This window comes from Nelumbo nucifera, chromosome 1, assembly GCF_055504915.1.
Source record: "Nelumbo nucifera cultivar China Antique chromosome 1, China Antique-T2T, whole genome shotgun sequence".
In the NCBI taxonomy this organism is placed as follows: Eukaryota; Viridiplantae; Streptophyta; class Magnoliopsida; order Proteales; family Nelumbonaceae; genus Nelumbo; species Nelumbo nucifera.
Genome location: NC_142649.1, coordinates 1,650,795 through 1,676,521, shown reverse-complemented (window position 1 = coordinate 1,676,521; position 25,727 = coordinate 1,650,795). Strand labels below are relative to the sequence as shown.

The following is a 25,727-nucleotide window of genomic DNA, read 5'->3' as shown; positions in this document are numbered from 1 at the left end:
TTATTGGATTTGATAATGGAGATACCCATCCTCCTACCATAACCCCCGAAGGCCTGAACCATGGTGGCAGCGGTCAGGTCTCTTACATTAACCATCGGTTGGTCCAGTTTTTCAGATACGATGTCCCTTAATTAAACGGCGCATATCTTGGGATAAAAGCCAATCAAATGTAGGAATACTATAAGGGTGTTTTCGTCTTTTTATCGGACAGAAGGGGGGCCTCAGGATTAGATGCTTAGAGTAGATGATATGGAACCCACTTCAGGAGCGATTCAGATGCCACGTGTAAGTATTGTAAGCAGCGACGAAAACAACAAGACAGAGAATTGCGACTGTTGAAGAGTGGAGAGACTTGCAGTCGTTCAGAAAAATCTCGCCAACTTCCCTGCCAAATCCCTGTCTTCAGCTGACTTTGTTTTGGCAAAAGAAGACAGTGGAGAGAGAGAGAGAGGGAGAGAGAGAGGGTTTTTCATTTCCATTTCCATTTCCATGGTTTTGTTGGTTGAGTGGCATGGTGCAGAAGGACTAGTTGAGGAGGAGAGGGGAGATCAGAATATTTTTCACTTCTATGCTTGAGAGAGAGAGAGAGAGAGAGAGGAGTAATAAGAAAGCTCTTTCACTCTAGAGCGAGAGGGAGATCGGAGAAGCCAGAAACCCACGATAGAAACCAGCAGTCCAAAGATTGATACCCATAAAAAAATTCAAAAGAAAATGGCAAAATTGCCATTCACATCTTCCTCTTCGAATCCTCCGAGGAAAACCTTAGTTAGGGTTTTAATGATCACAATACTCTGTTCTGTTTCTTACATCATAGGTTCTTACAAAAGCTCAGCCTCAATTATTCCAACCCATTTTGAAGGTTCTCACTGTCTGCAACTCAACCTCTCAGTTCTCAAAAGCCCTTCATTATCCCTAGATTTTGAACCCCATCACACAATGTCTCTCCCTCCGGACGCCTCAGAAGAACCCGAATTCTTTGAATTCTGCAGTGAGAACTTCACACATTACTGCCCATGTCAAGACGCAACAAGGGAAAGACAGTTTAATATGGAAAAGATGTTTCACAGAGAGCGGCATTGTCCGGGGAAGGATGAGGTAATCCGGTGTTTGATTCCTAAACCAGTTGGATATAGGAAACCATTTCCATGGCCGAAGAGCAGAGAAGTTGCTTGGTTTAATAATGTACCGTTCAAGATGTTGACTCAGTACAAAAAAATGCAGAACTGGGTACGCTTGGAAGGTGATAAGTTAGTATTTCCAGGAGGTGGGACATCTTTCCCCATGGGCGTGAAGAATTATGTGGATCTGATTAAGAAGGTCGTCCTGTTAAAATCGGGGAATGTCAGGACAGTTCTTGATGTTGGTTGTGGGGTGAGTTAAGTTTAAAGGCAAATTTTTTCTTGGAACTTCTTGATGCCATTATTCTTCTGTTCTGTCTGTGGTCAAAATACAAGTGTTTGCTACAGTGGTCTTTTTGTTAATATGATTTTTCTAATTGATCAGGAAATCTGGTTTTGATGCAATGCTGAGTTTCTCAGTTGTCTTGTTGCATCTGTTTCTTGTGTGTACTCTGCATTTGATTCATTTGTATACGTTTGCCTTATTTGGTTCTTAGTGTCAATGATGAATTCATGATCATTAACTTCATGGTCAAGTGAGTTGGATTTTGGCTGTGTTTTTTTTTTTTTTTGTTGGTATTTTGATTTGCAGCTTTGAACTTAAATGGGGTTATTAAAAGGAGAAAAGAATTTAACTAAGAAATGGAGTAAAGAAATTTCATGCTATAATATTGTTGACCATTAGCTGGAGACCACTGCTTTGGATGGCCTGGGTAACTGATAATTTAACTGTTTTGACAAGGGTTTATCAATTATTGTTGGGTTTAGTGGGTATGCCTTGGCGGTGGCTGCAAATCATGTAATGGCCCTGCAGATGCTAATAATAAATCTTTCCACAGCATTAGGAGACCTTGACTGATGGTCTTATGAAATGACACGGAAAGGCAGAGGTGCATCATTGCTCACCTGATTCCCAACCAAAGGATATGGTGGGGCATTACCGCATTGGTCCATGGGGGTGTACTGTTTAGAGATGTAACAAAGGTTAAGGCTGGGCATATTGGCCTGTTCAAATTTGAATTTGAAGTCTTGGTTTTCTTTGAGAGGTTTTCCTTTATAACACTCTCACTTCAAAACTCTTTCTCTAAGAGGTTTTCCTCTCAAGCTTGGTCATCAAATGGACGGCGTCATTTGATAGAAGTTTGGTCATCAAATGGACCAAACTTGGTTATTCTCTATTACAGATTTGACAGAAGGTTTTCCTTTATAACCCAGACCATCAAAGCTTTTCCTTTATAACACTTGGCGTCATTACTTGGTTATTCTCTATTACAGATTTGACAGAAGGTTTTCCTTTATAACCCAGACCATCAAAGGTTTTCCTTTATAACACTTGGCGTCATTACTTGGTTATTCTCTATTACAGATTTGACAGAAGTTTGGTCATCAAATGGATGGCAGAAGACTTTGATTGGCTAGATACCTTTGTTTTTCAGGTTTGCATACATGGCCTCCAGGTGGTGTTTTTGGGTTTGCCTATGTACCTTCATGGCTTTGCTCTGTTTGTTCCGATTCTGCCATGCTTGACTGTTCAGTTGGTCATGGCAGTTCCACGATTGTTGGGCCTACACATGTAGTTGGCGGCATAAAGTTTGCAATCATGGGCATTATGTGGCATTATCTCGGGCTGTTTGAGTGCCTTTTGGTTCCTATCTTGGGTGCTATGTTTGGCATCATCTTGAAATCCTATCTTGGGCAACTTGAGTGTCTTTTTCCTTGTGTATGCTAACAGTGGCACATCTGATCTCTACTCTTCTTGTCTATTTCCTTTATCTTCTATTGGTCAATTGTTCCTTTTTTTGTATATGCTTAGTATCATGATTGTATTTTGAGCAGTTGAGTTGAATGAAATAGCCTTGTGGCCTCAAAAAAAAAAAAAAAAAAAAAAAGTGAAGGCCTGGCCTTCAATGGGGGAGTGTATTTTCTGTTGGAACACTGATTTATTCATTATTGAAATAAATTCAAAGGGGTAGAAACCCAAAATAGTTTTTTACATAACTGCTTATTTGGCCATTTTGAAGGAGAGGTGATGGACATGGAGACAGTGGAGAGATGTGCCTTCAAATCTTGGCAGTCTCTGTAAAGGTAAAAGCAATAGTTGTCAAAATGTTATGGTTTGTGATGGTGATTCTCAAAGGTTTCAATTCAAATATTATGTTTGAATCCTTTTTGCAAAGATCTTACAATTATTGTGTAGAGATGTTGGGCTAGATGGGCCTTAACTTGCTCCTTTCTATTTGTTATCCTCTGTAGTTGTCTTTTCTTGCAATAGATCTCCTTTTTATTCATTTTATGTTTAATAAGTCAGCCTCCCTATTAAGGGCATCCATGTAATTACGCCATTAGTTAATTACATAATTAATCAAAGGGATTAAGTGGATTGGAGAGTGATACGATACTCTCTTCTCCTTCTCCCTCCACTTTCACTCTTCTCCTTGCTGTGATCTTTCTTCTTTCTTCTCTCTTTTATTTCTTGTGATAAGTCTTCAACCCTTTTGATGCATTCTCGTGACGAAGTTCTGAAAATTGTGAGACAATTTCATGAATTATTCTTATTCAATTTGATACTTGTATCGAAATATTCCGATTTGATAATGCTAGGGAATATTTTGGAAAGAGTCTCTCCACGTACCTTAAAAATTTTGGGGTTGTTCACGAGATTCTTGTGTGCACACTGCACAACAAAATGGAATGACAGAAAGAAAAAATCATCACATTGTTGAATTTAGTCTCCTTTTTTTTGCTTCAAATGTTCATATGATTTATTTATTTATTTATTTTTTTTTGGGGGGGGATGCTATTGTTATAGCAACATATCTCTTTAATCTATGCCATCTAGAGTCTTTGGATTCAAGTCTCCTTTCAGTCTCCTCTTTCCTAACATCGATATGTTTTCCCTTCCTCTTCGTGTTTTTGGATGTATTTTCTATGTTCATATTCTTAGTTCTTAGAGACACAAATTTGAACTTAAGGCTTGGAAATGTGTTTTTCTTGGTTATGCCTTCACATAGAAGGGCTATTGTTGCTATTACCATGTTAGTGGCACCTGCTTTGTTTCTTTGATTCTCACCTTTGGAGAGTCTATCCCCTTCTATAGTCTTCCATGTAAGGGGGAGCACTCCTTCGAATTGTTTGACCTTCCTCTCCTTGCTCCTATCTTGGTGAATCAAATGAATCTTCTCCCATTTCTTCTGCTCCTCCTATTGAGTCATCCTTTGTTCCTAACCCTCCTCCTCTTGCTAATCCTCTTATTTTATTACTCCTATTATCAATCACAAGTGGTACCAAAGGCAAAGGCATAGGGATTAGCAAGTTGTTTCCATTGCTACAACTGCCATACGCTTTCAGTTCTTGAAGAGACAACATATTTTGTACCCCCTCCTTCAACTTCCCCACCCATCTTTCTAGACCTCTTGGACCTACCTATTGCTACAAGAAAAGGCAAAAGAATGTGTATGGCTCTTTGTATCTCTAAGCACCTTTCTTATGGCTTCCTTCATTGTCCTATTACTGCATTCTAGCCTTTGTTTCTTCTCAACTTATTCCTAAATTTGTTTCAGAAGCATTATCCAAACTAGAATGGAGGGATGCTATAAAAAACTGAAGTAGAAGCATTACTTAAGAATCATACCTAGGATATTGTTGAGTTGCTTGAGGGGAAGAAATTAGTTCGATGTAAGTGGGTCTATACTGTAAAGTACAATGCTGATTGTTCTATTTAGTGGTTTAAGGCTGCTTGGTGGCAAAGGGGTATATACAAATGTATGGAGTGGAGTACTCTGATGAAATTCACACCACCGTGGCATGTGCCTATCTCTTCCTGGGTTCACATGTGGTGGTTGAGGTGATATTTCGATCACTTTGTCTTTGACTTATGTTTTCATGATTAACAGTACTTCAGTCTTGCTACGTTCAAATAGTGATGGTGGGCTGGCTTATCTCCTCTTCTTCCACATGTTGGCGTTGTAGGATAGGACATTTGCCGCGGTCTCCTGTTCACTGCATAAGGTTCTTGTTCCTGTTGCTGCTATTGAAATCGGTTTTGTGATTCCCATCTGTTGGATTCGAGCCACCTCATTGTCCTTGTTGTGCGTTTAGTGCATTCCCACAATTGGAGAAGCTTTGCAACTCCGGATTCTGTAGAGCGGCCTTGTACCGTGGCTGCATTCCCCGCACACACTACTCAATAAAATCCTTCTCCAACATGTGCTCATGGTATACTACCTGAGTCACCTTTCTAAATCAAAGAACATAATCTGTCAACTCTTGTTAATACCTCCATTCTACATTCTACAGGGTCACCGTCGTCATCCTACGTTTCATCGTGAACAACTGTCCAATTAATTTCTTGACTAACTCCATGAGTCAATGCTGCATAGGGCTAGATTAATGAACCACGTTTAAGTGGGATAAGTAATGTACTTTGAGGTTCCTATCTAGAGCAAAGGGACCTAACATATCCTTGAACTTGCTGATATATTCTTGCGGGCTTCCTGATTGGCCATCATAGAGATGCCACTGTTGGGGTGGATGGTAACCACTCGGATATTGTTTTTGGGTGATCTTGATACTGTGCAGTTTCTAGAATGTGGAATTCATGTGAGGTTTGCTTTGTCTTGTTTTGGCCATGCTTTACATGTACTCTTAGACGTCTTTTTTGCTAACGAGAAGCTGTGGTGCGAGGTGAAGTTGCGATACAAAAAGAAGTGAGGTTGCAATACGATGCAATTAGTGTTTTTCATTGCGTGTTGGTAAGTTGTGAAACTGTTCACATTGCTATGCTGCCGTTCATTGCACTGCTAGTGATGTGCGATGGCTAATCGCAGTGTCCTATAGGTACTAGAGGCAAAGGCAACAGAACAGGTTGTTCCCCCGCCTTCAATTGAGCTTCAGGCACTTGCAATTTTTGAAGAGAGGAAAAGTCCTTTACTACCTACTCCAATACCTTCCTTCCCAAACCTCGACTTACCCATTGCTCTGAGAAAGGGTAAGAAGTGGAGATGTAAACTAACTACATTTCAAAACGCCTTTCAACTTGTCGTTATCATCATACTATTTATTTCTAGCCCCTATTTCCTCTCAACCCATCCCCAAGTTTGCTATAAAAGCCTTGTCCAAACTAGAACGGAGGGAGGCGATGAGAATTGAAATAGAAGCACTTTGCAAAAATAATACCTGGGGCATTGTAGACTTGCCTATTGGGAAGGAACCAGTGGGATGTAAGTGGGTGTGTACCATCAAGTATCGTGTTGATGATATAATTGAGAGGTATAAGGCCCGATTGGTTGTCAAGGGTTATATAAAGGTGTATGGAGTAGATTACATGGAGATTTTCTCCTTAGTGGCCAAAATGACCTCAATGAGAGTTTTATCATCTTTGGCAGTGAGTTATGATTGGCCTCTATATTAGTTAGATGTTAGGAATGCTTTCTTGAATGGTGACTTAACTATAGAAGTTATATGTCACTTTCCCTAGGTATGTATGGTAAGGAGATGTGGGGCAAGGTATGTAAATTGAAGAAGTCCCTATATGACCTTAAGCAATCGCTTCAAGCATGGTTTGATAGATTCCAACTGCACTTGTTCAATTTGGCTACACCCAAATACAACTTGACCATACCTTATTTGTTAAGAGGGGAGATTCTCGAGTCACCTTCCTTATTGTTTATGTTGATGATATTGTTGTTATTGGTTGTGACACAAAGGAAGTTTAGGCACTCAAGATTCAGAGTTTGAGATTAAGGATTTAGGGGAGTTAAGATATTTCTTGGAGATTGAAGTTGTCAGGTCTAAAGATGGCATCTTCATCTCCCAAAGGAAATATATGTTGGATCTTTTCACTAAGATTGGGAAACTTGGTGCCAAACCTGCCCCTACTCCTATTGATGCAAACCATAAGCTTTCAACCAATGATTGTGAGCTCTTGGCAGACAAGGGAGTGTTCCAGAGACTTTTGGGGAAGTTGCTATTATCTTTGTATGACATAATTGGACATTTCATATGCTATCAGTGTGATTAGTTAGTTTATGCATGCCACCAGAGACGTACATATACTACAATAGAGAGGGTTTTACGTTACTTAAAGGGAACTCCAGGAAAAGGCATCTCCCATGGGTTGGTAGTATAACCGATAGAAGAAGCAGTTTGTGGTAGCTAGATCTTCAATTGAGGTAGAGTATAGGGCTATCTCCCATGGGTTTCAAAGTTGTTATGGCTGAGCGATATAGTCATGGGCACATACTTATAAAAAAAAGGTGTAGTCATGGACACACAAAGCAGAAAATAGTGTAGTGATTCACTTGCAAAGAAAGGGGTGAGTTCACTAAACAAGAAAGAGGGGCTAGGTAGCAGTAGCTAGCCTGACTAAACAGTAGTTAATCATTGTACTAATATTCTTTTAACATAATTAATAAAGATCACTGTTTCCAATAAAGAATCACTTTGTGTCTAGTCATCCTCCAGAGATCACCTAGGTTTTTGGGCCCAAGAGGTGGCTTGAGAGACAGATTTGAAAAAAACCAATTAGCTCGACAGTTTTGTGAGTCAAAAAATTTGATCCATTTTCTCTTTTTTCTAACATTTTTTTATCAATTCTTTTTCTTCCACTTTTCTTCTCCATGGTCTACATAAAAAAGGTAAAAGAAAAATCTTATAATACCCATATTAAAAGGAGTTGCCAAATATATTTTGATCAAATGCCCTTTTGTCTAATCAAATCCATTAATTCCTTTTATATCCTTTTTCATGTCCATTGAACCTTAAAATTTTTTGGTCTTCCCTTTATTTGAACCAGACATATTAATGCCTTTTATGACTTTTGAACCTTGTATGTGCCTTACATGCATTGGATCTCTAGAGTATTTCTTAAAGCCTATAAGCTCTACTGGTTGTAACATTGCAGGTTCAAGTCCTATATACCCATTTGAACATCAAAATCAAGGTTAATTCATCAAAACATAACAAACATCCAAGTGAAATCTACCTAGATTCAAGTGAGGTGCATCCATAAAATGAGTTTCTCCTGTGAGGCACGCCTTTTGAAATATTTCCATTAGCTAGAGAAATTTCCTTAAGAAGGATTTTTTTTTTTTTGATCAATAACAATTTCATTAATTCAACATAAGAATAATTACAAAGAGGAAGACAAACTTTCTTATCTTCCAATTACAACTTGAGCCCCCAAGAAAAGAAAAGAAAAAAAAGAAACAATAAAATTACATCTGAGCCCAAAACATTGATTCCCTCTCCACCCCTTGTTTAGCTAATCCATTAGCAAAAGAATTAGCTGATCTTTTAACCCAACTAATCTTAACTTCCATCTCTCGCACCAGCCACTTAAATTTCCTCCTCACATTGCTGTAATTCCATAAGCCACTGTTGTCTTTATTCAGCCACCCTACCACCACCTCCGAGTTCCCTTCAATTATGAGTTTTTTGATATTCATCTCCCTAGCTTTTTGGACTCCTTCCATAGCTGCATAGATATCAGCTCTAAGGGAGTCACCCACTCCAATTGGGCCTAAGAACAAGGTAGAAACAACCCCATTCTCATCCCTAAAATCACCCCCACTCCCTTAGTGTCCAGGATTCCCCCTACTACTCCCATCAAAGTTTAGTTTTAAGAATCCAGCAGGTGGGGGGGGTCCCAGACACACTCATTACTGTTTTGATCTGGGTATAGTTTGCAATCTCACCCCACTTCCTCAACATGTCATCCACTGTGTAATCTGTGAATAGCTCTAGGGATTTCAGCCACTGCACAACCCTTATATGGATTAGAGCCCTCAGTTCTTCAGCACCTCTCTCTACTTTTGAGAAAATCCTGGAATTTCTTTTTTCCCATAATGACCAGCATACTGCAGCCCTCAGTCCTCTCCACATAGTCCTTCCCCTTTTCATACGCCACCTGAAAAAAGAAGGGGAGAATAGACTTTGCAAATCTGATGGAGGGTTCCAACTACACCCAAAGAGGGAGAAAGCCCACTCCCAAATTGACTTTGCAAATTGGCAAGACACCAGTAGGTGAAAACTAGTCTCCCCATTAGCTTTGCATAGACACACCAGTGAGGTGACAAACAAATATTGGGTCTCTTCTTTTGGAGTAGATCACCAGTGTTGAATCTTTCCAGATAGGCTTCCTAGCAAAAACTACCAACCCTAGGAGGAATTGGTCTGCACCAAACCTCATTAACAGGGAAAGGGAGGGCTACAAGATTGGTGGACTGGCTTAAAACTTTGAAGAAAGAAGCACATGAGAATGAGCCAGTGGGGGTGGGGGTCCAAATTGTAGAGTCCACCTTAGTAGGGTGTAAGAAAATATTATCAAGAAGTTCAAGGAGATTCGAAATACTGTCGAGGTCTGAGTCCCTCACAACCCTTCTTAAACCCAAATTCCACCCAAGCCCAGAACTGGAAGAGGAAGGGGTAATGAAAGAAGAAACAGGCTCATTTTTAAAATCAGATAGGGCATACAAAGAGGGAAACTGGTCCTTTAGGGGGGCATTCCCCACCCAAGTTTGTTCCCAAAATTTTATGGAGTTACCTAAATTCAAATCGTACATGATAAGAGGGGAGAAGACTGACAACAAATCATGAATGGCTTTCCAAGGTGAAACACTTGTAGTCCTGGCTCGGATTCCAGCATTTCATCCATTTTGCTCCAACCCATGTATGCTTGCCACTATTCTAGCCCATAGTTTCTCCTGCTCCAATGGGAACCTCCACAACCACTTCCCCAGAAGGGCCATATTCCTTTTTCTAATGTTCCCAAGCCCCAAACCACTACAATTTTTACTCTTAGTCACCACCTCCCAACTTACTCTATGGTCCCTCTTCTCCTCTCTCGACTCCCAAAGGAAATCTCTCATCATCTTTTCCAATCTACTAGAAACCTTTATTGGGATTTTGAAAACTGACAGGAAATAAATGGGTAAATTTACTAGAGTGGCCTTAATCAGTGTAGTCCTCCCATCAAGAGAAAGGTAATTCTTTTTCCAAGAGACAAGTCTCTTTTCAAATCTTTCCACCACTAGGTTCCAGAAGCTCTCTCTTGGGGTTATCACCTAATGGAAACCCTAGATAATTCAGTGGCTAGCCTGAGACTTCTAGCACTTCTACACTCTCCCTAATCTCTCCCTCCAATTTCACACCCACTACACAACTTTTTCCCCAAAGTTCACCTTCAAGTTTGAAATTTGTTCAAAGAGTTGTATCACCAATTTCAAGTTCTTGATGAATCTCACATTACCTCCTTCACAGAACAGAATTGTGTCATCAGCAAACTATAAGTGGGTGAGGGGGGTTTCCTCCCTTCCAACTCTCCAACCTCTAATGAGGCCCGTAGAGTCTGCTCTGTGAATCAATTTCCCTAAAACATCAGCAATTACAATTCCAAACACACCGCATAATCCATTTGCACCATCTAGCCCCAAACCCAAATTTGGTCATAACTTTCTTAAAAAATTCACAGTCCACCAAGTCATAAGCCTTTTCTAGATCCAACTTACAAACCACTCCATTCTTTCCGTCCTTCCTGAAATTCTCCACACTCATTAGCAATTAGGATTTGATTAGTAATTTGTCTTCCACTCACAAAAGCTCCTTGATTTGGTGCAATGATATATGGCAGTACTTCCTTCAATCTCAAAGACAATACCTTTGCAATAATCTTGTACAGGCTATTTACCAAACTGATTGGCCTGAAATTCCTTGGATGGGATGCAGCTTTCTTTTTTGGAACCAAAGCTAAAAAAGTGGAATTAACACCTGGGTTAACAAGTCCTCTCCTATGAAACTCCTTAAACACCAACAAAAGGTCATCTTTCAAAATATCCCAACAGTCTTGATGAAAAGCCATTTTGAACCCATCCGGCCCTGGAGCTTTTGTTCTATCCATAGAAAACACAACCTCCTTAATCTCTTCCAAATCAAACCTTCTTTCCAACCTTCTCTTGTTATCCACCCCTACATCTGGCCAGTCCATTCCTTCTACCCACACCCCTATACTTACAGACCTTCTTAGAATGGATTTAAAGTGTTCTACAAATGTCCCAACTATCTCCTCTTGTTGTGTTAACTCAATTCCATCCGCTTCCAATTTGGAAATAAAATTTCTCCTTCTCCTTCCATTTGCCAAAGAATGAAAAAACCTGATATTTCTCTCTCCCTCTTGCAACCATTTACATCGAGGTTTTTGCCTCCAGCTTATTTCCTCCTTATGTAGGCAGTCCTCTAGCTGTCTTCTCAAACCTCTTCTTTGTTCCTTGTCTGCCTCTCCAAATTCTCCCCTTTCTTCTTTAGAGTCAAGGTTCTCAAATTGGTCCATCAGAGCTCTCTTTCTTTCTTCTAACCTCCCAAACTCCAATTGATTCCACTCCTTGACCCTTGCTTTAAAAAATTGTAGTTTTTTATGAAACCTCATCCCCTCCCATTCCACCATTGGATTACACTAGAATATAGGGTTTGCATATTTTACTTTTCAAATCTTTTCAATATGCTGTATGCATAAGCTTTTTTTACTTGTGGATACAGTCTCAATCCCTGATTCATGATATCCCAACTTTGATTTCCCTAAATTTTTGTTTCCTTGAAGTTGATTGTTGGTGTCAGAATGTTACTCTTTCTCTGTCAGGTTGCAAGCTTTGGTGCTGCACTGATGGACTTTAACATCTTGACAATGTCAATAGCACCGAGAGATATCCATGAAGCTCAGGTACAGTTTGCACTGGAAAGAGGGTTACCAGCCATGATAGGTGTATTAAGCACCTATAGGCTGCCATTCCCAGCGAGGTCCTTTGATATGGTTCATTGTTCAAGATGCCTAGTACAATGGACTGGCTATGGTAAATATGAAACTCTTTGATTGAGAATGGAATATATGCTAGAAACTCATATGCTGACAATTAATTCTTTTATTAAATAATTAGATGGGCAGTATTTGATGGAAATTGATCGGATCTTACGTCCTGGTGGTTATTGGGTATTGTCTGGACCACCTATCAATTGGAAGGTCAACTACAAGGGTTGGCGGAGGCTGCCTCAGGACTTGGAAGAAGAGCAGGCTAGCTTGGAGGATCTTGCAAGGCGATTATGTTGGAAGAAGATTGCAGAACGGGGTCCAATTGCAGTATGGAGAAAACCTTCTAATCATGTTCACTGCACACAAAAGTTAAAGGCATGGAAGTCTCTACGTTTTTGTGGTAGTGATCCTGACGCTGGTTGGTGAGTCTTCACTTGTTTGCCTCTTTAACTTTTTTTTAGTCTACTCATTTTGAAATTCAGTAAATTTTCCTCCCGTCAGGCAATGAAGTGTGTTTTGTGACTTTTTGGTGCCTATTATACTTTTGACTTTATGGTGTCTCCATTGAACATGCTGAATATATGCAAGAGGTTCAGGTTATCCAATTTGGCACTTGATCAAAATCTATGGCCCTCAACCATATTGGATAACTCTTTAAGCCGCTTTAGTTTCCTTTTTTCACTGGGCAGTGGTTATTATTACCTGCTGTTTGATCCCCAGACCTTTGGGTGCAAACCCTTCAAAACTTCACTAACTAGCCAAATTGCATCTTCTACGATAAATCTCGTTTAGTCATGTTTTTTTTTTTTTTTCTTTTTATCAATTTCTCCTTCCCTTTTGACTTAGTAAATGAATTGAATGTTTTAATGATAGGGATATTTTCTTTTTAGGAGATATTCTTTAAGATTTTCTCCATTGGATGATTTGCTTTGACTGCTTTTTTTATTGTAAAAGAAAAAAAATTATTAAAGAAGACTGATTACAACCACTTAACAGGTTTTAAGAAAACACCTCACAAAGAAGAAAACACTGTCTTTTAGATCTAACCATTCACTTCACTGGAATGGATCCACTTTTGATGGTCTGGGTTTTAAGTCTACAATGCCTTTTTATCATGTAAATCTTTTCCTGATAGAGGCTGAAACAGGTACAAGAAGATGGAGACATGCATTACTCCTCTCCCTAAGGTGAGAGATATCACAGATATATCTGGAGGTGCTCTGGAGAAATGGCCTAAACGGTTGACTGCAGCTCCACCAAGGATCAGAGATGGGACCATTGGAGGAACTACTGTTAGGAACTTTGATCAAGATAATCAGTTATGGAATCATCGAGTGTCCTACTATGGGATTATTCTTAAATCTCTCCCCATGGGTAAGTATAGAAACATAATGGACATGAATGCTGGCTTTGGGGGTTTTGCCTGTGCACTGTCCCAATATCCAGTTTGGGTTATGAACGTGGTTCCATTCGATGCAAAGAACAATACTCTTGGTGTCATCTATGACCGTGGCCTCATTGGGACTTACATGAACTGGTATGCCTTCAAAGCTGTAACTACAGCAGTATCTGATTGAAAAATTGGATATTTGATTGTTAGCAAACTAAAATAGAAACATTGCTATGTCTATAATAAGGGCAAAGATTTTATAATCAGGCTAAGTAATGAACTGTGCTAAAACACTATACCTGTTTTTGCCACAGTGAAGATCTCTGTGATGAATCTGAACTGTGCACCAGATAGGTGATCCTCTGAATCAGCTGCGTCAAACTCCCAGTCCACTTCATCCATATACTTGACATTGTATTCTAGTTTTCCTTGGTGTCATAGTTATAAAATTTTAGTTTAAATAATAGCTTCAAAGAAGTGTTTGTTTTGGGAAGTGGCAGGGTTTGTCTTGAAATGTGCCCCATGAATAAAGGGCAGTAAGAGTAACATGGAGGGCCCTTTTGTGTCCCCCAAACACATTGACACATGGAAGTTTCTGTGTCATTTAGATTCCCTTGCTAAATGACACAATTAGCAGACCCATCTCCTTACCTTAAACCTATTTCTGCATTACAAAATTATTCAAAACTGGTCCTGGCAGTACATGATTGAGATCAATTTTTTATTTGAAATCAAGAAAATGCCAAACAGTTAGGTCTTTATCCAGTCCACCCCTCCCAAGATTCCAAATAACTGGGACCAACATTGTGTAATGGTCTTTTTTATGAGATTTTTCCTGATAAATATTTCAAACTAAAAGGTTTAAGGAGAAACATGGGAACTTTAATATGACGTTGGGAAATGCATGAGATTGATAGCATGGTGCTTTTTCCTTGCAGGTGTGAGGCATTCTCAACATACCCCCGCACATATGACTTGATACATGCATCTGGGGTTCTCAGTATGTACATGGACAAGTAAGTTGTCTGGATCATTTCATTTTCTCAAGAAACCGATAGCACATATACAGGTTATCAAACCCAACTCATCCATACAAACAACTAAGTCTTCATTCAATCTTTGAATTATACTCCTGCTTGTTTTTTTTTTTTTTTTTTTTGATCAATAACTGAATGAGGTTCATTAAATAAAAATCAAGAAATTACAAAGAGAGGAGGGGAGATAAACTTTCTTAGCCCTTCTGCCCACCCCTTGCTTGGCCAAAACACCAGCCAAACAATTAGCATCTCTCTTAGTCCAATGCAGCTGAATTTCCATGCCTTGAGTTAGGAACCTGAATTTCCTTTTTTCATTCATGTAGTGCCACCAGCCCGTTTCCTCCTCCTTTTGAAGCCATCCAATAACGAGTTTTGTGTCCCCTTCAATTATTAGCTTGGGAATATTTAATTCTTTGGCCTTCTGAACTCCTTCCATTACAGCATAGATTTCAGCTCTCAATGAATCACCCACTCCAATAGGGCCTGAGAAAAGAGCCCTAATGAAACCATCATCATCTCTGAAAACACCTCCAATACCTGAAGGTCCTGGATTACCCTCACTACTACCGTCAAAATTCAGCTTGAAAAATAAAACACTTCCATTAGATGACTTTGCCCATTGTTTAATGAAATTGATTGGAATTCCTGTCTATTTTCATCTATATCTGTACTACTATAAAAAGTAAAAATGGCCTGACATTGTATCTGGAATTTTAATTTGACATAAAATGCCCTCCTATCTTCCTGTTAACTACACATTAAAAAGGGTAAAAATGTTTTTTCAAAATCTATATTTAATACATTGTGTTAAAAGACATTAAAAGACGAACACTTCCCTATGCATTAATAAGTTGCTACCCATTAATGCAATTGAAGTGAAATTTATACTATTATTAAAAGTGAGAATGAGAGTGTGAAACTTTTGCTTGCCTAAAATACCACAATTTTTTGAATTTGGTCCCTCTTTAATTGTAAGGACAGAAATGTAATTTGAATAACCACTTTCTCCTCATTCAAATCCCTCTCATTAAATCTTATATTTAAGGTATTAATTCTGATTATTATTCATTTGACTCCTACTCTTGATCAGAATACTCCTATTTTTGAATTTGGTCCCTCTCTAATTGTGAGGGCACAAAATGTATTTTGAACTATTACATTTCTCCTCGTTCAATTTCCTCTCATTAAGTCTTACATGTAGGGTATTAACTCCCGTTCTCTCATTGAATCCTATACTTAAAACTGTTTTTCCACCAATAAATTCTATCAATTAGATCTATATCCAATACTTTTAACGATATAAAATACATGCATTTTTAAAATTGACTAGAAAATGGAATCGTTCTTCCATCCTTGTGGCAAGTAAGCAATTTAACCATTAAGGTAAAATGGGTCATCCGTGATGTCATAGATGTGATTCAGTCCTGTAAAATCAAAATAGAAACCTGGAAAAACTAAACAGAAATAGAGAAGAGAGGAGAAACAGTGGAAGAGGAAGAAGAAAAGAAGAAAAGAATGAAGAAGGGAGAAGAAGAAGAGAGTTCAATCAGATATTTCTATTCTCCTAATCCGTTTTATTAAAACTAATAATTATGGATCAATTACAATCTTGCCCTTAATGGGGCGGCCAGCTATTACAAAAAATAAAAATATAGAAAAACTGGGCACATTCTAATTGGTTCCCTGGAAACATAAGGGTCTGTTTAGTTCTTAATGACGTTGGAATGAAATCTAAGGGTCCATTAATAATAATTAAGTACAAATAAAATATTAATATATAATTAAAGTTACAATAAAATACTAACATATTAATTATTAAATATTAATAAATTATGTTTAAAACAACAAAACAAAAACAATAGAACATTAATAAACTAATAATAGAACATAATAAAATAATAAGTTATTAATAAAATAATAATAACAAAGTACTAATAAAATAATATTTATATATTCATAAAATATTAATAAAATAATAAATAGGCTGATATAAAATTGAAAAAAATTTAGTTGATTTTGATTCCAACTCCAATTGAACCAAACAACAATGATCGAAATCTGATTCTGATTCCTATAAGAACTAAATAGGCATTGGGAATAGGCGATTCCAATTTCGATTCTAGGGGATTCCGATTTTGATTCCAATTCCAATCCTGATTGCGAACCAAATGGACCCTAAATTTAAAGCTAATCTATGGTGGTGGGTCAACAATTCAACATTTTGAGTCAAACGTGTCAACCCTTGAAGGAAGTTGGAGTGACTTTCAAATGGGCAAGGAGATCAGCAAATTTTGTGGCAGATAGCTTGGCAAAACAGGGGACCTTCAGGGAAAACTTTTTTTGGGCTGTACTGTAATTTTTGATGTCATGTTTGGGGTCAACACTCTTTGTTTTTAGTGGCTGACAGTACAAGATGTAATTTGGTATCCTTAATGAAAGTCACCGTTTCCAATAAAAAAAAGTGTCAACCCTTGATATCATAATTAAATAAAAATTTAAAAATATAAAAAAACACAACAACCTTATTTAATAATATTGAAATTTATAAAAACCATTTAGGAATTTATCTAATATTTTATATTAATCATATCAAATAAAAATAAGTGTGATAAATAATAGTCGTTTTTATTAATTATCAAAAAATAATAATAGTTGTTTTTATTGATGTTGGAAATAAAATATAAAATTTAAAACTGACCCAAAATGAAATTATTTCCCTCGTGGCGGATCAACAGTTCAACCTTTCGGGTTATATGTGTCAACCCTTGATCTCATAATTAAATATCAAATATTTAAAAAATCATAGAAATACAAAAATATGAAAAATATAAAAATTCTATTGAAAACATTTGGACACATCTCTAATATTTTATATTGATCATATGAAAAATTAAACACGATAAACAAAATTGTTTTTAACTTTTTATTGATGATGGAAATAAAATACAAAATTTAAAACTAACCCAACAGTGATATTATTTTCCCATTTAGTGGTAGATCAACAATTCACCCTTTCAGGTTAAATGTGCCAACCTGTGATGTCATAATTAAATATAAAAAATATAAAAACACAAAAGCACAAAAATATATAAATTATGTAGAAAACCATTGTTCATATCTCTAATATTTTATATTAATTAAAAATATTAAAGAAAAATATGAGTGACAAAGAATAATTGTTTTGTCTTTTAATAGACTTTTCATTTCTTTCTCAAAAAAAAAATATAATTGTTTTTATTGATGATGGAAATATGGCGCAATTTAGAAAGAGTACAAATACAACTATTTACTGTACAAAGCTTTTTATTTTGTATTTCTAAACCTGTATTTGTACTGTACATATTTGTATTTGTACTCTTTCCAAACTGAGCCTAAAATACAAATTTAAAACCAACCCAAAAATGGAGTTGTTTTCGTGTTTGGTGGTGAGTCAACTATTCAACTTTTCAGGTCAAATGTGTCAACTCTTGATGTCATAACTAAATAATAAAAATTAAAAAAGATGAAAACACAAAAAGTATTAAAAATACAAAAAATGGTAGAAAAATTTGGGCACATCTTGAATATTGTATATTTATCATATTAAACAAAAATATGTGTGACAAATAAGAATAATTTTTATAAACATAGAAATATAAAATAATTGTTGAAATTTTTGGAAACAATTTATTTACTATCATCATCATCATCAAAAATTGTCACGTGCAAAGCACGCGCACACTTACTAGTTGGATTAAAGGTAGAACAATTGTTGCAATTGATAAGAGGAATGCACATTATGGATATAAATATCTAATATAAGTGTGTTAATTTGGAAAACTGAAAAATGGGCTACATTACATTCACGGTTAATATGATCAATATCACAAAGTGTACAGGAAAGACAATTTTAAGATATGTATCAGGATATGCCTAGGAAACGACATGGATATGGTGGAACAGTTAGGATATAAATCCAAGAAATGCATCAATAACACCAAGTCTAAGTCTCAAATGATCAGAAATAAAGTATAAACACATAACAAACACATGCTTTTAATGTTTATATTAAATTTGAAAATGGTAAAATCTCGGGATGGCAAGCGCTGGAATGCTGGTTCAAGTCTGAGAACGGCTACTTTGTGCAAAAAAATGCCAAAGATCTAAAGGTTAGGACTGTATCCAATCTATCCCAAGACCCCATATATCTGGGGCCAACATTAGGTAATGGCCTTTTTTGTATACCTTAAGGAAACCAAAAATAAATTCTCATTAATTCTTAAAATACTAATTTTACTAATCGATTAATTGTTTTCTTTCTATTTTAATTTTCTGGTAATGGTAATAACCAGAGAAAGTTCATAAAAGGTGGCTTAAACTTCTAAAGCTTTAAAACCAATGTTATCTTAATGTGATTTTTAGCATGGTATAGTGGCAAAAGACTCTTGTCTGTCACCTAGGTGACCAGGGTTCAATTCTTGGCAATGATAATAATTCTTGAGTCTGACTATGATACTGGAAAGGCATTATACCTACAAGGCCGATAACCAACCAATAAGAGTTAATAAGTTGAATAGGTTTTAAATACATAATTAATAAGAGTTAATATGTTTTAAATGCAGGGGGTGGGAAATGCATTAGCCTTTACACCCATGATTGATACTTTGCATTTTTGATATAATACGCCCTTTATCAGCCATATCATATTGATACTTTGAACCATGATTGCATTTTTCTTGATAGCCCATAGCTGATTATGTTAATTGTCAAACTCAGATACATAGAAGGTTTTTTTTTTTTTTTTTGATGAATGACTGTAAATTTTATTAAATAGAAACAGAAAAGGTACAAACACCCTAAGAGGAGGCACGAGGTGTTGCCTTGCCTCAAGGATGGATCAATCCCAACTCTTTTTCCAGATTACAATTACAAAGTATCCCAAAACAAAGAATCCCTTGAAGCCCCTTGTTTAGCTAGAGAGTTTGCCATAGTATTGGCTGATCTTCTGACCCACTGAAAACTAATCACCATGGTTCTTGTAAGCCATTTGACTTTTTTGATGACGTCCCTATAGCCCCAAACAATAGTATCCGGGCCCGACAACCATCCCACTATCACCTTAGAGTCTCCCTCAACTATCAAGTTAGTCACGCCAAGGCCAAGTTGGTTGACAATCTGTAGTCCTTGTCCCGCAGCTAGTAGTAGTTCAGCCCTTGTTAAATCTCTAAAGCCCACTAGTCCTGAGAATAAGGAGAGAATGTTACTATCCTTGTTCCTCAAGATCCCTCCTATACCTGAAGGTCCTGGATTGCCTTGACTGCTCCCATCAAAGTTCAACTTTACAACCCCTTCCGAAGGTGGAACCCACCTTACTTGAGGTTTATTTTCCTTGGGTGAAGTGGAGGCCACTGCTGCCCAACTCCTTTGAAGGTCATCACTAGAGTAATCCACAAAGAGATCAGTAGTTTTTAACCAAAGGATTGCCCTTGTCAGTATATACTCCTTTATTTCAGCAATGCTTCTCTCCTCCTGGAAAATTCTAGCATTTCTTTCCTCCCAAATGGTCCATAAGAGAGCTGCCCTAATATATTTCCACATTAACTTCCCTCTCTTGGTTGGCCATCCAAAAGTAGATGGGTCGATGAGCAGATTTACTTCAGATGGCAAGTTCCACCTGCACCCAAATAGCATAAAAACCCAAATCCATATCTCTTCAGTAAAGGAGCAAGGGATCAATAGGTGAAAACAGTCATCATTCTGCACTTTACATAAGATGCACCAGTTGGGGGACAAGCAAAAATAAGGTCTCTTCTTCTGTAGGTTATCCACAGTATTAATTTTACCATAATAAACTTCCCAACAAAACCCAACAATTTTAGGTGGAATAGGCCTTGACCAGACTTCTTTAACTGGTAACACCAAAGGGGAAGGAGTAGAACAAAGAGACTTAAAGAAGGAAGAACAAGAGAATGAGCCACTTGAATACAAAGGCCAAATTCTTCTATCTGGTTTAATAGGGTCCAAACAAACAGAAAAGAGGAATTTTGGTGTAAGAGGGTTCAAACCTCTATGGAACCCAAAATCCCAATTAAGAGACAACAAGAGAATGGGGGAAGAAAGAAACCTAGAGACAATCTCCTTTTTATAGAGGGAAATAGAAAAGAGGGAGGGGTAGAGGTCTTTTAGGGGTTTGGTTACCCACCCAGACATCTTCCCAAAAAGCACGTAATTACCATTGCAAACATCATACCGTACAAACTTGAGGAATTTTGGGAGGATGCTGAAAATTGCCTTCCAAGGTGTTGTGAGTGAGGCCCATCGAGATATCCCATCATCCCAACTAGATTCAGAACAGCCATGGATACTAGCCACCACCTCGTGCCATAGTCTCTCTCTTTCCAAAGGTCACCTCCATAGCCACTTGCTCGAAAGAGCTTCATTCCTATTAACTAGGTTCCCTAACCCTAAGCCCCTATGTTCCTTACTTTGACTCACCACCTCCCACCTAATCAATGATCATTTTTTACTTCGCCTAGCTCCAACAAGAAGTCCCTCATCATCTTTTCTATCTTCTTGGCTTCCCTAGCAGGTATCCTAAAAATAGACAGAAAGTAGATGGGTAGGTTGGCAAGTGAGGCCCTAATCAAAGTTATTCTACCCCCTAGATAGATATAGTTCTTTTTCCATGCCGCCAGCCTTTTTTCAAACTTTTCCACCACTGGACTCCAAAACCTAGTTTCCTTTGGATTTGCACCTAGGGGGAGTCCTAAATAGGTCAAAGGCCAAGCAGAAACAAGATGCTCTAAACAGGCAGCAATAGACTCTAACTCCTTTCCCTCCACATTTAGCCCCACCACACAACTCTTCTTGAAATTAATTTTCAAGTTTGAGGCATTCTCAAAGAGAATTATTAGATTCCTCAGATTTTTTACCCTCCACAAATCACATCCCTCACAAAAAATTATGATATCATCTACAAACTGAAGGTGGGTTACCGGGACTTGATTTCTCCCTAATCTCCAACCTCTTATTAGTCCAGCTTTGTCTGCTTCTAACAAAAGTCTGCTAAACGCATCAGCAACCAATGTGAAAAGGAAAGGGGACAACGGGTCACCTTGTCTCAAACCCCTACAAGCTGGGAAGAAGTCCTTTATAACCCCATTTACTAGAGCTGAGTAGTGGCAAATTTAAGACAACCACCTATCCACTTACACCATCTATCCCCAAATCTACACTTCCTAAGAACCTCTAGCAAAAACTTCCAATCCACTAAATCATTGGCCTTTTCGAGATCTAATTTGCAAACAAATCCTTGCCTACCTCATATTCTCATCTCTTCCACACTTTCATTTGCTATTAGAATCTGATCAACTATTTGTCTACCATGAACAAAGGCACCCTGAGCTTGACTAGTGAGGGGGGTAAGTGCCTTTTTAATCCTCAAAGATAAGACCTTAGCCATGATTTTATAGATGATTGTTGCCAAACTGATTGGTTTAAAATCTTTAGGATGTTTGGCTTCTTGATTCAATGGGACCAGGGCTAAGAAAGTAGCATTAAGTCCACGACTAATGACTAATTGTTCCTTAAATTCTTTGAAAACCTCCAACAAATCTCCTTTAATTATATTCCAGCTATCTTGAAAGAATGCTATAGTGAAGCCATCTGGCCCCGGTGCCTTCGATCTATCCATTGAAAAAACTGCTTGCCGGATTTCCTCCTCCTCAAAAAATAACTCTCCAACCAAGATTTTATTTCTTCAGAAAGTGTAGGCCATTCCAGTCCAACTCCACTCAGCTAGCTAGAGGTTTCCTTAAAATAGATTTGAAGTGGGCTACGAAACAATTGGTTATTTCCTCTTGAGAGTCCAATTCCACTCCATCCACTTCAAGTTTAGTCACCAAGTTTTTCCTTCTTCCATTGGCTAACTCATGAAAAAATTTGGTATACCCGTCACCTTCCTTTTCCATTTGTGCCTTGATTTCTTCATCCAAGAGATCTCTTCTCACAATAGGACCTCCTCTAACTCCTTTTTCAACCTCCATCTTAATTCTCTTTCGTGAGTAGTCATGGTTCTTTGAGATTCCTTCTCGTCCAAATCCTCTATCTGAGTCATCAAATTGGATTTCAGTTCCTCTAGTCTCCCAAAATGGTCTCTATTCTAATCTCGTAAATTCATCCTCAATCTTTTCAACTTCTTGTGAAATCTCACCCCTTTCCACTTCACCCCCCTCATCTCTTGACTCCACCACTCTTCAACCCTTTTTACAAAATCTGGGTGTGTCAGCCACATGTTTTCAAATCTGAAGGGTCTAGGTCCTCTCCTAAAAGGTTCTTGTCCTAGCTCAATGGGGCAATGGTCAGAGGTAACTCTAGGTAGAGCTTTGGATAGCAATTCTCTCTGATGATTTTTCCAACTCTCACTAAATAGGAGTCTATCCAGCTTCAAGCAATTTGGGCTTTCTTGGAAGTTGGACTAGGTAAAATGGGTTTGTGCAAGAGGAAGCTCCTTGAGCTCACTACAATTAATGAAGTCATTGAATTTTCTCATACTAGTTGTAATGAGTTGTTGGGGGTTATTTGTCTCATTAGTAAAGCGGACTACATTGAAGTTACAACCCAAACACCAAGGACCCTCCCACAACCCTTGGATTCTATATAATTTTTCCCAAAATTCATTCCTCTCCCTGTAGTTGTTTGGGCCATACACATTGGTCGACACCCATACAAAGCTATCATCCACCGATCTGAACTTTATAGACACTGAAAAGATTCCTATTAACTCCACATCTGCCTCTACAACACCCTTTCTCCACAATGTGACAATACCCCTTGAGGCCCCCCAAGAGGGTGCAGAGACCCATCTTACTCCTCTTGACTTCCAAACACTTTTGGCCCATCTTCTATCGAAATCAGCTAATTTGGTCTCCTGTAGCATCACAATATCAGACCTATTCCTTCCGAGAAGATCCTTAACTAATCTCCTTTTCCTTGCACTCCCTAAGCCCCTCACCTTCCAACTGATGATTTTCATGGAAACAGAATTTGATAACCCATCTAAGGTTCCAGGTTCCTACCTAGGAGCCTTTCTGCTTCCCCCTCTGCCACTAAACTCAATGTCTCCTTCTAGATCTGAAAGCAGCCTCTCTACCTCAGTTCTTTTACTTTTTTTTTCCTGGTTATTTCCCCCTCCCAAACTGCTTGGACAGTTTTTTAGGTTCTTATTCTCTTATGGGTTTTCCTCCACATATTCCTTCGTGTGCTTATACTCCTCAAGTAGGGTGCAGATTTGCCCCCAAATCCTCTCTAATTCCTCTTCCTGCAGCTTCTTCAAGAGCAGCTCTCCCCCCTCATTTTCACAGCCTTTGTCCACACTCTCCCCACCCATCTCCTCTCTCCACTTGTACTCCTCTAAAAGGGCACATATTAGGTTCCGGATTCTCTCTGTCTTCTGCTTTTTTCTCAAATAAAGTTCTCTCCTTTTCACCACAATCATTATCAACTCTCACACCTTCCCCTCCATTAGCTGTTCTTTCCTGTTGAGAAGCTAAGATACCTGTTCCAAGCACATAATCCACATCAGTACCATTAACCTAAAGGACAGACATACCTGGACCAGTAGGGAGAGGAAACACAGGGTCTGCAACCAACCCTTGTGTCTGAGGTAAATGTGGGAGTGTATTAGATTCTATTAGTACTGTGTTAACTGTCGCATCCAATTCCACCTTAGAAGTTTGTCCCCCAACCACTGAATCTCCGTTCTGTGAGAAGAGAGAGTCCTGTCCTTTTGATTCGAAAAAGAGAGTGTGCTGTTCTGTTGGAATGGGAATAGACTCTGGGGTAGGTGTACCTTGTTTCTCCTTTGTAAATTCTGCTAGTTTCACCACCACTTTTGGTGATCTTAGAGTCTTCGAACAATCCTCCTGGACATCTTCTAATGGGCCCAAAGCACCATCTTCTAAGAAGAGCAACTCTGTATCGAAACTTTCACCCTCTGAGAGACACCTTGACTGCCGCAGATACATAGAAGTTGTCCTTTAGAACTAGAAGCTGAGAACAAATAAAGCTCAGTTCAGAGAGCCAAGAGAGATCACATTGAATATCTTGCTTGGCTACGAGATGAGATGCTTTTATTTGCACTACAAGCAATGTATTGTACTGAAACATGTAATAATTAACTATTAATTTCCTGCAATTGGATATGATTGATCTTACAGGCCATGGTGGATTAGTTGCTTCCCACCAATAGTATTGGGGTTACTTATATAACAAGTCTCCTTCCAATATTATCGAGCTTAAATATACAATACAAATGCAGCCAATGCTTCCTTGATTTCATTATCACCAAAGACCATGAAAAATTGCACACCACATATTATCATGGAAGATCTACTTTGACAAATTCTCTCTGGTTCGGTTTGCAGGTGTGACATCCTTGACATTCTTTTTGAGATGCATCGTATTCTTCGCCCTGAAGGGGCTATTATTATAAGAGACCATGTTGATGTCATTGTGAAAGCAAAGAGCTTCATTGATCGGATGAGATGGAACAGCAAGATTGCTCATAGTGAGAAGGGGCCTTTCGATCCAGATAAGGTCCTCATTGTTGACGGTTCAGAACAATAAAAATTTGCTATCCATGCCACAAACAAAGAATTACTTGTTAGTCAACTGTTGTAAATAATAGCGAGTTCACAAAATTGAATGAAAACTTTTTTTTTTCATTTTTTCAGTAGTTGAGCAACTAAAAAGGCGAACTACGAACAAAACAGAAGTGCTTAACAAAACAGGGGTGATCTTCAGCCCAGCCCGGACCCGCATCGGGCCCACAAATTTTAGGGCCGGCTTGGGCCCATATTTCAAGCTCAACCTGAAAACAAATAAAAGTTCAAAAAATAGTTAATAAAAATATCAAAATCACACAAAAATAATGATTGGGTTGAACATGGAGGTTTCTTTCTGTTTCAATTTCACTTTAAGAAATCTCATACACACGCTAAAGCAAGTGATAAAACTCGTGAGTGAGTTTTATCAATTGTTGGCATTTTAATAGTTTGAATGTCGAGAGTTAGGATCCTCCTAGATGTTTGTTAGGGGGAGAGAGAGAGAGTAGCAAATTTAAAATCTCATAATTAAAATTAATAAAAAATATTAAAGTTAATAAAATGATAAGCTTTAGCAAGTTTTTTTATCTAACAATTATTAAAAACTAAGAAACTAATAAAAATAAAATACATATGATTTCCATTTACAAATGATGAGGGGGTGATTTGGTTTTCCGTTGACTTAGCGACACGTGGCATTCGTCTTCGTCGTTTGATACCTTGGCACCACGCGGATAGATGCGTATCTTGTTGAGTCAAGGTGATGCACCTCGGAATCAGTCCAGGGCACCTCATTTGCAG

General features: G+C 38.1%; 1 protein-coding gene across 1 annotated transcript; it reads left to right on the top strand.

The window, feature by feature from the left end:
• Positions 1 to 346: 346 nt before the first annotated feature.
• LOC104589350 (putative methyltransferase PMT19) lies at positions 347 to 25,051 on the top strand. Its single transcript, XM_010247642.3, has 6 exons — positions 347 to 1,371; positions 11,749 to 11,959; positions 12,044 to 12,338; positions 13,064 to 13,453; positions 14,245 to 14,322; positions 24,747 to 25,051. Exons 1-6 carry the CDS (start codon positions 712 to 714, stop codon positions 24,946 to 24,948), a joined length of 1,836 nt encoding a protein of 611 aa, XP_010245944.1. The 5' UTR covers positions 347 to 711; the 3' UTR covers positions 24,949 to 25,051.
• Positions 25,052 to 25,727: the final 676 nt, after the last annotated feature.